The 16,438-nt window shown below is 36.9% G+C and overlaps 1 protein-coding gene across 1 annotated transcript in view; it reads left to right on the top strand.

Annotated features, from left to right (window-relative positions):
• Window positions 1-16,126, top strand: part of TPRG1 (tumor protein p63 regulated 1) — a 122,599-nt gene extending 106,473 nt beyond the window's left edge. Inside the window, exons 5-6 of the mRNA XM_060639510.2 lie at window positions 1,839-1,992; window positions 15,685-16,126. Of these exons, the coding sequence (XP_060495493.1) occupies window positions 1,839-1,992; window positions 15,685-15,879 (349 nt within the window). The 3' untranslated portion in view covers window positions 15,880-16,126. The remainder of the gene's footprint in view (window positions 1-1,838; window positions 1,993-15,684) is intronic.
• The last annotated feature ends 312 nt before the right edge of the window (window positions 16,127-16,438 follow it).

The following is a 16,438-nucleotide window of genomic DNA, read 5'->3' as shown; positions in this document are numbered from 1 at the left end:
AGTGTACTTCTTAGAGAAGCTATCTTGGCAGCTTTTCATCGCCTTTGGATAAAAGCAAAATTGCACCCAGCACATAAATTGACATATGAAGTAGTAAATGATTCCATTGTGCAAGTTGTCTTAATGGACTAAAGCCAGAATGCTCCATTAACCAGCATGCATAGAATAGTAATTGAGCTTAGAGTTTATTACCAGGCCAGGAAAAGAGAGAGAGAAAGAAAGAAAGAAAGAGAGAGAGAGAGAGAGAGAGACAGAGAGAAAGAGAGAGAGAAAGAAAGGAAAGAGAAAGAAAGAGAAAGAAAAAGAAAGAAAGGAAGGAAGGAAGAAAGAAAAAGAAAGAAAAGGAGGGAGGGAGAGAGAAAGAGAAGAAAGAAAGAAAGAAAGAAAGAAAGAAAGAAAGAAAGAAAGAAAGAAAAGAAAGAAAAGAAATGAAACAGAAGGAACATATTGGGGGGATGATAAATGTCAGAATAACAGCTGGGAAGGTGAGAGGTTAGAAAGAGAACTTTAGAGGTATATACAATATGTTTCTTTTCCACTTGTTTTTCTTTGTGGGTAAAGGATTAAGTACAAAAAAGGTTGGGTGTCAGCTTTCAAACATAATGATAAAAAATCTGAGAACAGAGCAGTAGAATGTGCCAGGTTCTTTTCTTACTTTCATTTTAGAAGAAGAATCTCAGAGATCAGCCAACCGGGAAGAAGGGTGGCATATGCATATGTGTGAGATTGTGTTTATACACATATCTACTTGGATAAACACACGGAAGCCACAATAGCATTCCCAAAGGAATTCCTTAATACAGGAAGTAACAGCTTTATGCAGGCACCACAATTAAGCTCTGGGTTTTCATTCTAGATCCCAGGATTTAATTTCTAGAAGAAATGAGAGCTCTGTGATGTTCCATGGGGCTGTTTAGAATTACAGGCAACTTAGTTTTAAAGCTCATTGAATGCAAAGCACCTGAGCTTGGCTTAACCTCCAGGGATCTCTTTGCATTCAGAGATGTCTAAAACCACAAACCATAAATTCTGATGGGCACATGTAAAAGAAGAGACCACAGGAATTACAATTTTGTTATTCAATGTGGCCACACTCTACTGCCACGACTTCCCTCCCATCATTCCCAAGCTTCCTCTTGCTTTGCACTTGGATTTACCAGATATCCAGGCCTGGGCTATACCCGATAGTGTGGGAAAAGGCAGACACAATTTCTTTACGAGCTATGGTATGTATGTTGCTGCAATTTAGCTGGATTGAATGTGTACAGATAATAGAGAACCATGAGATATAAAAGCTGTGGCCACAGGCATTTTTTGAATTGGTCATTATCAATCTTAAGTCATTATCGCTCTTAAGGATCATCTATACACTACTATTCTTGAAGTCCCAGATCTTTTCTTGTGTTAACTGCTTTGTGGAAAATGAAGGTGCTGTCATTTCTCTTCTCCTTGAAACTGCCTGCCACCTTGACACATCCACTTCCTGACCCACCACCTTGACTCTTCCCTTTCCCTTTTTCTTCTAACCCTTACCATCAGAATATTGGCATGAGAGCAATATCCATGTTTCCATCCCTGGCCCCAGTCCTCAGCACCAGAGTCACATTTCCAAGTAGACATTTCCACATAGGATTCTCAATGACACCTTGAACTCATCATGTTTGAAACCAAATTTATCCTTTTATTCTTACCTCCCGAGTTTCTGGAACAATCAGTTAGTAGGCAAGTCACTCAGCATCATTATAAATCTGACTGAGACATCACATGACTTTCCCATCCTTTTCTTTTTGTTTTCATCTAGTGCACATGGCTAATCTAAGGAAACTTGTTTCTTGTAGGAGACAAGGAGAAGGCCTTAGGATCTACTGGGGGAGTCTGGAACAGCAGTCCCTCTTATCTCGCTGGAACCCATGGTCCACTGAGGTGCCTTACGCGACCTTCACTGAGCACCCTATGAAGTACACCAGTGAGAAGTTCCTCGAAATTTGTAAGGTAGGCAGTTTGAGCCTCATTAGACTAGCTTTGATGGTGAAGTTATCTGCTTCTAAAATATGTACTACTCAAAAAAAAAGAAAAGTTAAGATACAGCCTGGGTTTATACAGATACAAATTTTAAAAGGTTTATAGGAATTTTTTAGTAAACAGTGGAGCTGTTTTATATATAAATATGTGTATAATATTTATGTTAATCATATTGTGATGTTTCCACCTTGCTAATTTCTTATAAAAAATTATAGTGTAATATTATTTAAAAATGGCAATACTTGTGTCTGTTTTTTGCCATACGTATAAATTTCTGTATGGGTACTTATAATTTTCTGTATGTAATTAAATTCTAATTATTTCATTCAAAAGAAAGAGTATGGGTGGGATAGCGTGAAATATGAAGTCAGATATGGCTCTTGGTTATGTTTGTTACTTTTCTTTCTGGGGCCTTGGTAGTCTTATCTCTAAAATGGACATAATCAACACTGCCCTTCCTCCTAACTTCATTGGACCATTGTAAGGTTAAATTGAATATTGTGAATGTAAATGGTCCATAAACAGTAAAGCAATTAAGAGTATTTTTATGTCTTTCAATCTCATCTCCCCAAATAGATTTTATCAGTGACAGGGAAAGTCCTTCTACTATTTTTTTTTTTTTTTTTTTCATCTCCCCTAGGGAAACATAGGCAGTGCTAGGATACTAGGTAGGCAGGCAGTGCTAGGATACTAGGTAGGCAGGAAGTAAAATGGTTGGAGCTGTAGATGCAGAGAAAGATTAAACTTTATATTTTCAACACATATACACACAGGAGTGTGTGTATAGGCCTAGAAATTCTTGCCTTCTCTGTCCTTTCTATGTTTACCTTTATATGCTGTCATTTACTTCCAAATATCATAACTCTCTGTTTCTTGTAAATTCAAAAGATAACAATATATACCTAAAATCTTTCTGTGGTTGGATGGCATGCATTGCAGTGGCTGCATGATTTTAAACACACTATTCATGCAAATATGTATATGTATAAAAATATTTTTAATCGGTAAGTCTCCTATTTTAAAAATGATTTGAGGCAAAACGTGACTAGAAGATAAATGGAGTCTTAATTTCACCTAATGTATACTTGAAGTTGGATTAAATCCCTTCTGCTATCAGAAAGGACAGTGGTCTTCTCAAGATTTATGTAAACATCCTCAGGGGCTTATGGTCTCAAGGTTTACTTACCTCTGGCTCGAGGCTATTGCAGGCACTAAATTAGTTCATTGTATGGATCTTGTGATAGCCCAATTTTATAATGCTGCAGCCCAGGGTCCAACTTCAGCCCCTAGCCTGACTCTACCACCCAAAAGCAACAAAAGAGAACAAAATGAAAACCAATGACAATAATACAACACTTACACAAAGGCATTGATGTGAGAGTAGACTCCATGAGGCCTTTGAGGAGATGGAGTGAGAATTTTTTAAATCATGATAATGGGCCCAAATTTCACATGGAATATCAGCTCTCTCTGTTTGTAAAAGACCTTATTAATAATAATGCATTATTAATGCATTGCTTTATAATCCTCTCTCTGCTCCTCTGGATCCTGTCGTGCTCCTCCCCAAATATTTTGTCTCCCTCCCCTCCTCCTCCTCCTCCTCCTTCTCCTTCTTCACAGTTCAGAGTATTTTATCTGTTTGTGTGTGTGTGTGTGTGTGTGTGTTTTTCTTTCAGACACCTGGTAATAGAACTCAAAATGCTTGACAATGTATTTTTTCTAAAGCCATTTCCCTCCTCTAAAGGAAGTCTTGTTTTTCCCATTAAAATAACATATATTTTTGCATTAATAGTAATTGTATCATATTGTAAGGTAAAATAAATACCAAGTGACTTGGTTATTACACCCATCACTTCCTGAGCCAAGTCCCCTCTTCCTTATACTTGATGCATTAAGTACTTATTCCCTGAGTGTCCTTGGCTGGAAGATATTCAGAGTAAGGGATTAAAGAACAAATTCTATTAGCTACAGAGAAATGGCACTGCATTACTCTTAATTCTTGATGGTACTTTGTTTTATTCTGATACATATAAATACAACCAAATAAATTTATTTGTTTATTTAGGTATGTATGTATGTATGTATGTATTTATTTATTTATTTTTATTATTATTATTCTTTTTTACATTTATTTTTGAGAGACAGAGAGAGACAGAGTGTGAGCAGGGGAGGGGTAGAGAGAAAAGGAGACACAGAATCCGAAGCAGGGTCCAGGCTCTGAGCTGTCAGCACAGAGCCCAACAAGGGGCTCGAACCCACGAACTGTGAGATCATGACCTGGGCAGAAATTGGATGCTTAACCGACTGAGCCACCCAGGTGCCCCAATACAATCAAATAATTTTAAAAGGAAGATAAGAAATAAAATGTTGAAAGGAGGATAGAATCATTATTCCCCCAAAACCATGACTGTGGTTAATAGAACATAGAATTAATTAATGTAGAAAGGTAAAAGGAAAACTCAGTGTTTGTACTGCTCTTGTTGGATGGGAGTAAGAATATCTTGCGTGCGTGTGTGCATATGTGTGTGTGTGTGTCACAACAAGTGTGGATGTGAGCATAATGAATGCTTGTTCAGTTGGTTAGTGATTTTAAGTCAATAAAACTGTTTTGTGGATCTGTTAAGTATATTTCCTTCATGGCTTTTCTCCTTAAACTATTTTTCCAAAGCTTCCCCCCCCCACCCCACCCCGGCAACAGTCTGGCCAAACTATTTGGCCAAATAGTTTGCCAAACTATTTCTTATTAAAGGCCACCCCAAGTCCCAACTCTTTCTGAAAACAAGTGATCTCCATCTGTGATGTGAGATGATGAGTACTCTGATCCATTTCTTTGAGTCTTAATTTCTCTTTTGTTGTTCAGTTTTATGTCACAATATTATTTGTGTTTATGATATTTTCCAAAATTGGCTTTGATTAATACTCAGTTATATTAATTTAAAAGAATAAATAAGAAGAAAGACAATTCTGTGGATATAGAATTCCTTTTATATGGGTATTTTGGCATAACATAAGATTTTAAAAGGATGATACAAAACTAGTTTTTCCATTTCCCTTATAAATGAAATGGGAAAAAAGTAGAAAATATGGGGAAAATGCATAACTAAATCAAATACCTGAAGCAATTTAATTCAGTTTAGCAAATCTATTATGGTATAGGAAAATAAATCCTGTAGAGCTGGGTTACACATAGTAAAAATTTCCAAATTATTTACAATCTGATGCCATAACTTATTTTTAAAAATATACTTAAAATCCAAATTTATTCTGACTCAGAGTCTTTTCTTATAAAGCACCTGGAATCTCTTTATTCAACAAATATCTTCTGACACCTACAAAGTAGAGGTTTATTGTTCAGGATACAAACATAAATGAGATAAAATTTATGTCTTTGTGGAAGGCACTGTTGAATAGAGGAATAGATAAAAATGCAAAGATTTTAAAATGAGCACTAAATTGACTAAATCAGAAGTTAAATCCAATGAAGAGATGTGGAGGTACATGAAGGTACAAGGAGTGTTCTTAGACACAGAGTAATTTATTGTAGCTGGAGTTTAATCTTACATATTCCCCTTCATGATCATAATGACTCAAATAATAGGTATAAGGGCTTAAGGGCAGTAGGAATGGAGAGAAGATAAAGATATGTTGAGATACTCAAGATACAGGATTAATGGGAGCAGGTAATTTACAGGATATAGTAGGTGGAGGAGAAAAAGATGTTGAAGATGGTGTGGTTTTTGGCTTGGGAAGATGGTGACTCCATTGATTTGAGTGGGGAAAACTGAAAGAAGAATAGGTTTGGACATGTTGGTTTGACATGTCCATGGAACATGAGATTGGGTTAGTTGTCAGGCAGTTAGAAATTTAGGTCTGAAGCTCAGGAGAGAAAGCTTAGCTGCTGATAGAGGTTTCAGACCATACACCTTTGGATCAAAGCTGAGTCATGGGATTGGTTGGTCAGGCACGTACCATAGGAAAGAGTATTAATAAACACATTAATTGCATTCAAATTCAAATTCGTATTATCTTCAAGTCTCCTAAAGTAATCTAAAAATTACTATCAAATTTATGCAATACAGTATCAAAATACATTATTTTTTCCTTTTATTCTTCTCACTAACTCTATAGCACTTTACGTCTGGCAAATATGATGGTCAAATGGCCTCTTTCCAGACATTCTTGCTTATCTCTCAGCCTCACCAACCTATTCCAATCTCTGTATGCATATACTTTGCATTACTCATATAAAACAGTTGTGAGAATAGGAAATAATCATTTTTTGGCATTGACTTTCTTGTTACAAGACATAAAAATAATCTCATGTAATATTATGTAATCAGACTATATTTATTGATTACAGTTTACATGTTTTCATGTAATTCAACTAACAAAAACCCTGTGAGGTCAAGATAGCTATCTCTGTTTTTAAAATGAGGGTACTTAGAGTGATTAAGTGAATTGACTAAGGTATTAAAATAAACTAGCTCCCTTTCCACACCCAAATAATTTGTAAATAAGCAGGAAAATGGACATGAGCTTGAAGAAATTGTGTGTGTGTGTGTGTGTATTCATTGATGTGATATGTAATGTGATATATTTCTGACAAAACTTGATTATCCTCAATTGTTTCACACACTTTTTATTTATAATTTGTAGTCTCATCTCCCCTGTTTTAACCATTTTCTTGCTGGGTTCTTAGGATGTGTGGAGAGTCTTGCTGGAAGGGACTAATGACTGAGCCCAGAGCTGGTAAATAACAGTGAATGGTCATGAATGCTTTATAACCAAATCAAAATGATCTACAGTCCAATCCTTTTTACTCTTTTCTGGCATATTTACCCTTTTTTTCAAGGGAATTATGAAAGTGAACCAACGTGTTAGCAATTAAATGTAACTTTCGTTTCCCTTCACATCATTTTGACAAATACTCATTGAATACCCACCTAGCTACATGCTGAGCAACGTGCTAGTAAACTGGGATACTGAGAAGAATAAAACAGATTTTGCCCTCCAGACACTTACAGAGTACAGGGAGAAGGTAAAAAAAAAAGTAATTAACAAATTATAATTTAATATGCTAAGACTGTTAATAGAGTGGGATTCACAAGGTTCTATGGGAGCCCAGAAGAGGGAACAAGAAAGTCCAAAAGCTAACAGGTATAATGATATCTGAAGTGAAACTCAAAGTATGAGTGATTTAAGCATCAAAGGAGGTGGGGGAAATACATTTTAAATAAAAGAAAGATGGTTGGAACCTGCAAATTACAAAAGTACATGAAATGTTCTTGAATAAAGAATAATTCATTTTAGCTAGAATTCAAAGCATGTGTATGTACGCATATGTGTTGGCAGGGGAGAGTTGGGGAATGGAATAGGAAGAGGGTGCGGATTAGGATATATAGGAACCTCTCTTGGAGGAAAGAAGTTTCTGCCTCATCCTCCTTTTTCTCTCTACATACCTGAACATACCACAATCAAGGTGTCTCCATAAAGATAATTCCAGGTAAAATATGTCAGGATGATATAAACATTCTATCCAGCTGTGTGACTGTTCAAGTGGTTTCCAGTACTGGGTATTGGATGGATTTATTCTTTATCTCCGCATGCTTCATTTCCTATAGAGCAACACTGAAACCTATAGCCTGAAGGTTTGGAAAACCTGCTCAGCTGAGGAATGCACGCCTGCAGGCATGAAACCTGGTCTCTTTACCCAGTGTAAACAGGAAGCAAGTTATGGTTGTAATAAGGAAAACTGAGACTCTGGGCAGTGAACTGCTGGCAGACAGCACCTGAAGTAAACCAGGAGTGCAGTCACTCAGGTGGTAAATACTTTCTGTAAAGTCCATAAGAACGTTCAGCACTCCCCCCTACCTCCAACGAACGCACCCACCCACCCACACACACCACTATACTTTACCCTAACCAGCACACAGCTCCTATGTAATCAGAGTTGTTAAAACTTGACCCTCTGTTTTTGAGACTGGAATAAAAGAAGGAGCCAGGGGTGGGTGTATAAAAGCTTTTAGAGAAAAGTATGTGGCTGGTGGCATTCATATCAGATGACACCGCGTTCCTGTCACACAGACTGAGTTCAGGTGCTTGAAATGCTCAAGAGCCAGTTTGGGGACTTGGCCTTTTGTCTGCCTTTCCTTCAATGCACTGCTTGTCACTTTGTCTTCATGGTCCCTCCTCCTTTTAGAGGGAGCACTGAAATGACTAGAAATAAAGTGGCATCTGACTCTAATGAGATGCCAAGTTCATTGGGTATGAAATAGCATCGACTCTTTCTTTCCAGCACTCAGATTCTGAGGCCACGGAGGATTCTCATCAAATGAAGCTTATGATGAGGACTGGAGAAGCAGTCAGTAATCTAATCTAAAAGCATTTATTTATCTATGAAAAGGTATCCCGGCAGTCCAGAGGGTGTTGGCAATGGGAATGCTGTGGTGAATTACAGCTTGGTCTTTAAGAAGTCCTAGTTTGATGGCGATATTGTCAAAGATTTGTTGATAGTATTTTTGATTATTGGTAATAGGCTTCCTTAATGGCCTTTGCACTCTTACTCCAAATTCCAGCCTCATTTCATTCCACTTCCCCAACTCTTCCTAAAATACATGAATATGTGTACCTGCACATGTGAGCTTATGGACAAACTCTCCATTCATTAAAGTTGGTTTAATCTTTACAGCCACCCTCTGTACTTGATGCTATTAATATTCTTTTTTGTGTGGAAAAGAACTATAAAATTTAGAGAGGTTGGATAACTTGCCCAGAGTCACACAGCTAATGAGTGCCATATCTGCAACTTAAGACCAGATCTGTTTGATCTCAATACCCATGTTATATCATACATACTTCCTTCAGTTCAGTGCTTTTCAACAGGGGATGATTTTACCACCCTCCCATCCCCCTGCCGGGGTGGCATTTGGCAATGTCTCAAGACATTTTTGATTCTCACACTTAGGGTGAGGATACTATTGGTATATGGTGGGTAGAGGCTAGTGAGGCTGCTTAACATCCTAAAATACAGAGGACATTGTCCCCTGTCGCAAAGAATTATATGGCACAAGATAGCAATAGTCCTAAGGTAAGGAAACTTTGGTTCACTTACATAGACAAACAGCCACAATTGTGACTCTAATTCTTAGAAAACTGGATGAAATATTTAAATGGAGATAAAAGTGAAATGCAATAGAATAAAATATTAATTTTTGCCTTGAGTATACAAGAAAGCATTGTGAGAGAGAGGGTATTTGAGCTTGGTTTGGAAGGATGAATAGGAGTATAGACAATATAGATCTTTGCGGATTGAGTAGGCCCTATGCATCTTACACCAAGTCAGAGCTAGAGGTTGCTAGGCAAGCTTAGTACGGTGTTTTTCAAAAAAATTTTTTAGAAGCATAAGACTTTTAAAAATAAAATCTTGAAATTGAAATATGTAAAATGGTTAAAAATAGAGCAGATCTAATTGGTATGATTGCAGGGACTGGAGGATGTTACCTGCTTGGCTTCCATATCTTCTCCCCAAACCCTCAGGAATATCTGTCATCCCAACATTGTTAATAACAGCATTTCCTTTCTTTTGAAAAGAATCTTTGTCTGGATGATAAATTATATGGTCATCCAACCTATGAAGAAATCTAGTGTTCAAAGGAACATGTTTTGAAAATCACTGAGTATAATTTTTTCCTATCCCTTCTTAAAAATAAGGAACACAAATCCTTTTCTAAATAGTATAATTTTACTGCTCATAATAGCAGTATATTATAGAAAGAGGACTTTAACACACTTAAGTCAGGAGACTGGGATTCCAAGACTTTGCTCAGTTGCTTATTAGTGATTAGCCATTGGACAAATCTCTGAAACACTTGGACCCTCAGTTTACCTATTAGATCCCCTATGCATTGTCCCCGATGCCTAGCATCTTGTCCAACAAAGCTTTCTGAATTTGTGGATTTCTAACCCCTGCCCTATAGTCTATCTTGTTTATACTTTATGAATATTGTTCTTGACTATAGGATCTATAATTACTATTTTGGAATTGTTAACTATACATGTGGTCTTATCATCTCTTTATTTCCTCATGTCCCATGCTCATGTATCCAATTGGCCATTAGAAATTACTAAGAGGCTTACTGGTTAGGCACATCAACCACATCTGGAACAGAATCCTTGCCCCTTGCACCTCACCACTTCCAAGTCCTTCTGCCCCAGGCTTTCCCAACCCAGTAATGATATCACTTTCTATCCAGTTGCTCAGACCAAAAATCTAGGTGTCATCTTTGAGTCCTCTGTTCTTTTCATCCCTTATATTTACTCATGCCAGCAAGTTGTATGGCTCTACCTCCAAATAATATCCCTAATTTAACCAGTTATGTTCTCCACTTCTCTCCTGATCCAAGCCACCATCATCTCTTGCCTGGACTACTGAAGTGATCTTCAAACTCCTCTTATCTTCTGGCTTCTAATCTTGACCCTAACAGTAAATTTTCCATACAACTGTCAGGATTATTAAAAACAACAACAACAGCAACAACAAAACATACATCACTGAACTTATTTTTAAAATCACTTCAATCCAGAGTCCTTAATATGGCCGACAGGATGCTTTGGGCCTAAGATTTCATTTCGATCTCTTTTGATCACTATATTCTAACTACACAGGCTCTTCCTCTGTTTTCCTCAGAAGAAAACTGAACAATGGCTAAATTTGCAATGGACAAAAATCAACTTTTTACAGATCTTTTTTTTTTTTAATCTTTATTTTTGAGAGACAGAGCATGAGCGGGGGAGGGGTAGAGAGAGAGGGAGACACAGACTCTGAGGCAGGCTCTAGGCTCTGCGCTGTCAGCACAGAGCCCGACATGGGGCTCAAACTTATGAAATGTGAGATCATGACCTGAGCCGAAGTCTGATGGTTAACTGACTAAGCCACCCAGGTGCCCCCAAAAATCAACTTTTTGATTTAATTTAATTATATGGACGTGAATTCATTCAATGACAATTTTTTCAGAAAAAAAAATAGACAGTAATACTTGTATTACTTTGATATAGGTTCATATAAAAAATATAGAGATAAGAGAAACAAAGTAAAGGTGTCATCTTGTACCTGTTTTTCTTTTGCATTTATCTCCTTGATCAATTGAAAACTTCAAGAATCTTGGGGAACTAATATTTAGGATTTTCTTTCAATCTAGAGTTTAAAGGCTTTTTATTTTGAAATAATTTTAGGCTTACAGGAAAATTGCAAAGATAGTAAAGTTTCCATGTACCTGACATTCAAATTATTCTAACAACTTACATAATAACTATAGTAGAGTTATCAAAACCTGAAAATTAAACATCACTACAATAATATTAAGTAAACTACAGGCCTTATTCAAGTTTCACTGGTTTTTTGTTTTGTTTTTCCTAATGCCTCTGTCTGTCCCAGGATCCAGTTCAGGATTATGTATTACATTGAGTTGTTCTGTCTCTTTATTCTCCTCCGAACTGTGACAGTTTCTCAGTCTTTCTTCTGTGTTCATGATCTTGGCACTTCTCATGAATACTGGTCGGTGTTTTTGTAGAATGCTTCTCAATTTGGGTTTGCCTGATGTTTTCTCATGATTAAATTGAGGTGTTTTGTTTTGTTTTTTTTTTTTTTTTGGAGCAGATACTACAGAAATGATTTATGTCTTCACTGCATCATATTGTAGGCTTATGATGCCTGTGTGTCTTATTACTAGCAGTATTAACATTGATCACTTGTTTAAGATAGATTTAAGATGTATGCTGGATTTCCCCTCTGCAAAGTTAGGATTTTTCCCTTTATAATTGATAAATATCTTGGGGGAGATACTTTGATACTCAACCCATGTTTTTTGAAATTATAGTGTCTGAGTGGAACTTAATGTATCTGTTGGCATCCAGGGAACTCTGTTACTTTTAAAAAGCTCATATCAGAGTCAAAAAAATGTTTTCTGGAGTCTGTGATTTGTATTAAGGAAATTGGCATTCCAAATATGGAATTGAAGGGAATAGAACTAAGAAAGTTAAAGTCTTGGGGCATGTGGGTGGCTCAGTAGGTTAAGTGTTTGACTCCTGATTTTGGCTCACGTCATGATCTTGTGGTTCATGAGTTCATGCCCCCCATTGGGCTGTCACCACAGAGCCTGCTTGGGATTCTGTCTCCCTCTCTCTCTGCTCCTCCCCCGCTTGCTCTCTATCTCTCAGAATAAATAAAAATAAACTTGAAAGAAAAAAGTTAAAGTGTTTTTGCCTATAAATAATGAAAATATTTGTACCTATAAATAATATGCTTTATAAAATGCTTTTGAATAATTCACTTAAATTCATGCAACAATCTCCTGAGGCTGACATTCAGGGAACTCTGTTACTTTTAAAAAGCTCATATTAGAGTTAAAAAATTATATGAATGATACAAATGATAAAAATTGTACAAATCTCATGAGGTTGGCTTTTACTATCACTATCATCACCATTATTAGTTTCCCTTTTCAGATCTAGAAACTAAGGCTCAGTGAGATTGTATGGTTTTTCCAAACTCTAACCGTTAGTAACTGATAGGGCAAGGAAGCATACCTGGCCCTATGCATCTATGCCAAGCATTTTCCCACTATACACAGTGATGGAATATATGTGGTTAGATAGCAGTGAGTTCCCCATCATTGGATATGTCCATGTCCAGGGATGTAGTTTTTTGGTGAGGATGTGTCAAGGCAAAAACAACAGATGAGTGGCTAGAATTGATAAGCTTAAGGTCACTTCTAACCTTGAGATTCCATGATTTTCAACCATAATGATTCAATGCCTATGTTATTAACTTATTCTGTCCTTTTTGATTTTCTCTTTTGGAAGTTGAAGAAAAACCACTTCTTTCTGCTTTTCTTATTCAATCAGCTAAAGCACTGGTGGAAGTAGCTGAAAGGAAGGATGTCTTTCCTTCCAGAATCCCCAGGCTGTTATGACTACAGTTTGTATCACTCAATGACAGCAATGTTTAGATCTCCAAAAGGATGCTGGGACTGCAAACGAGTAATAAGAAGTGTCTTCTGTCTGTCTTCGCTTCTACAGACTGAAGCTCAAGCAAAACCCTACTTCTGTGTTGGTTTACATTATTTAGCCTCAGTGAAGTGAGTTTATTTATTTTTTAAGCTTTTTTTTTTTTTTTTTTTTTGAGAGAGAGAGAGAGAGAGAGACTGTGTGTGTGTGGGGGCGGGGGGTAGGGGCAGGGAGGGAGAGAGAGAGAATCCCAAGTAGGCTCTGTGTTGTCAGTGTGGAACCTGTTGTGGGGCTTTATCTCTCAAACTGCGAGATCATGACCTGAGCTGAAATCAAGAGTCAGATGCTTAACTGACTGAGCCATCCAGGTGCCCTCTGAGTTTATTTATTTATTTATTTATTTGATGTTTTGATAATATTCAATTAGGTAAATATTACTTTAAAGAAAAGTAGAGAAATACATCTGTTTATTTTGAAAACCTAGAGATATTGAGGTACTCCAGCAAACTATATTATTTTCTCATCATAGCCACTAATTTTTGTTACTTATGACATTATCTAAAAAAAACCTCATAGATTTCAATGCTTTTCAAAAGAAGAAACTAAGACTCAAAAAGAGGAAATGAATTTACAATGCCACACAGGTATAAAATTATAGAAGTTTTATTTGCATGGCTTTTTTTCTTTTTCTTATTTCTTTCTTTCTTTCTTTCTTTCTTTCTTTCTTTCTTTCTTTCCTTTTTTTTTTTTTTTTTTGTAGGGTTGCCAACTGCCAATAGTTGATACATTCTAATTTGTAAATGTTTTTTCCTTACTAATAAGGAAACTGAAACTGGAATGAAAAAGTAGTTTGCCCAGGGGCAATTTGGTATAAAATTAAGTATCCAGGATAAAATCTCTATGGAAAATTGTTATGGGGAAAGACTACAGGCTTCTCTTTCTTCACTGAAAGATCACTCTTATGTTAGTCCCTTAAAGCAAAGATTGGTCTCCTCTTGGAATCATGGGAAGAATAATGGACACTTTATAGAGGATGCTTAATAATTTGAATTGATATTGGAATATACTCTAATAGGAGTCTTAATTTAGGTTCACTAGTGAGCCAGTTGCCTAGGAAACAGATTTGGATCTCACTGTGAATAAGATTTTATTCCTAATGTTCTTTTTTACCATACTGCAGAAAGTGGAGTGACTGTGGGTAAGTCATTTACCTTCTATGAGCCTTGGTTTTCTAATATGGAAATGGTGATACCTTCTTTTACATACCTAATACATTTATGTTAGAAAGAGATCATGGATATAAAAGAGCTTGTTGGAAATAGAAACATGAACTTTTGTTTCATTTCCTTGCTTATATATGTTTATTTTTTTAATTAAAATTTCTTTACATTTATTTATTTTTGAGAGACAGAGAAAGACAGTGTGAGCAGGGGAGGGGCAGAGAGAGAGGGAGACACAGAATCTGAAACAGGATCCAGGCTCTGAGCTGTCAGCACAGAGCCTGATGCGGGGCTCGAACCCATGAACTGTGAATTCATGACCTGAGCCAAAGTCGGATGCTTAACCGACTGGGCCACCCAGGCGCCCCTATATCTCTGTTCAGAATGCTCCCTGAATTACCCTCCCCTTAACCCAATTCAACTTGGCTTGACCAAAATAAGGATTTTTTTTCCCTCATTTAACTTAAAAGTTCAGGATAGGCTGACCTAATAATTTGAATGATTTTGTCAATAATTCATCTCTCTCTGTATCTTACTTCTTCCACCTTCGTTGGCTTCATTCTCAGGTTCTCACTATGCATGGTAAAATGACCTCGAAAACCTCCAGGCTTTCTATCAGTTTTGCAACAACATTGGTCATGTGCCCTTACCTGCACCAATCTCTGTGACCAGAGAAATGGACTCCTCTGATTGCTTAGACCTGAGCCATATGCTAAAGTAGACTCCTCTTATACTATTTGGGCTAAACTGGAAGAGGGTGGTCCTCCAAAGAAATAAAGAGGTACTCGTATTGGAAGAAGAATCTTAAATGATTGAAAGGATGCTGGGTTGAATAGAAAAAACAGCTGCCAACCAAGCCCTCCCTAATTCCATTTCACCTATTGAAACTCTAGGAACCCTTTGATGATTGTCTCAAGAGTTTTCTTTTGAAGTCATTTCTGATCCTCTTCCTATGTATGATTTCCCCCTCTTTTGCATTCCTTTACCATCTTATTATGCCTGCTGTTCATTTTCATGAACTTTGTATAATGATTTACCAAGTTCATTTCTTAGATTATTAGAGTGTTACTCCTTTGGACACAGAGACTATATCTTACTTGTATTTAAATCTTCAGCAGCCAGCAGGCATCTGATTCATAATAGACTATCAGCAAATATTTATTAAGCTGACTACTAAATGCTGTACAAATTACGAAGGATGAAAAACAAACAAGATGAGGCAGATAATTTCATTATGTACATAATTTATTGACTGATTGATTTATTAAAAGACTAACAGAAGCAATGTTGACAATTCTGAGAAATGACATCTATGTAAGGAAGTAAGGATAGCTACAGCCCCAGGACAGTGGTCAACTTTTGTGAGGACTGGCTAGGGAGGAAGTGTGTCTGGACCAACTCTGCATTTACTAACTCTGTGCCTTCTTTTCCTCTTCAGTTGTCTGGGTTCACGTCTAAACTTGTTGCAGCGATCCAGAATGCCCACAAGAATTCCACTGGATCTGGAAGAAGAAAGGGACTGATGGTGTTAACTGAACCCATTTTGATTGAAACCTACATGGGGCTGATGTCATTCATTGGAAACCGCAACAAACTCGGCTATTCCCTTGCCCGTGGGAGTATTGGTTTTTGAGACTCCTTCTGGCATTATAAGTATGCCATCCATTGATCTACCTTCATTGAAGATTCTGTTTCAGACCACCATATATTTGGACTGACTTAGTTCCTTTTAAATACTATTACATGGTATTGAACACTTAGTATCTTAGGAAATCTATAATCTTGATTAGACTGATAGATGCACACTTCAGACCTCATATAAGAACAATCAAATTTCCTAACCAGAAAATAAATGCTCTTAAGCTTATCAAATAATATTATCATTGAATACCTGATCATAAACTGAGGGCAGAGTCTCTGGCTTCTTGCTCCTCTGTCCTCCAAATGTAGGCATTTTTTGGATCTTGAGCTTGAGCCGTTTGATTCTGATGTCTTTCACTGGGGTCTGACTATACTATTTTAGCTACTCTTTTTATGAGAATGCCTTCCAAATCCGTATTTCCATCCCTGATACTTCTTCAAGATTTAGTTTTGTATTTCTGTCTGCTGATCATATATATGATTCAATGGCCACTCATATTCAGCATCTTCCAAATCCTGGGTTTCTCTGTGGCATTTTTAGGGTCCCAGTC

This window comes from Panthera onca, chromosome C2 (assembly GCF_046562875.1).
Source record: "Panthera onca isolate mPanOnc1 chromosome C2, mPanOnc1 haplotype 2, whole genome shotgun sequence".
Taxonomy (NCBI): domain Eukaryota; kingdom Metazoa; phylum Chordata; class Mammalia; order Carnivora; family Felidae; genus Panthera; species Panthera onca.
The sequence above is the reverse complement of the archived record's forward strand: the minus strand, read 5'-3'. Positions and strand labels throughout refer to the sequence as shown.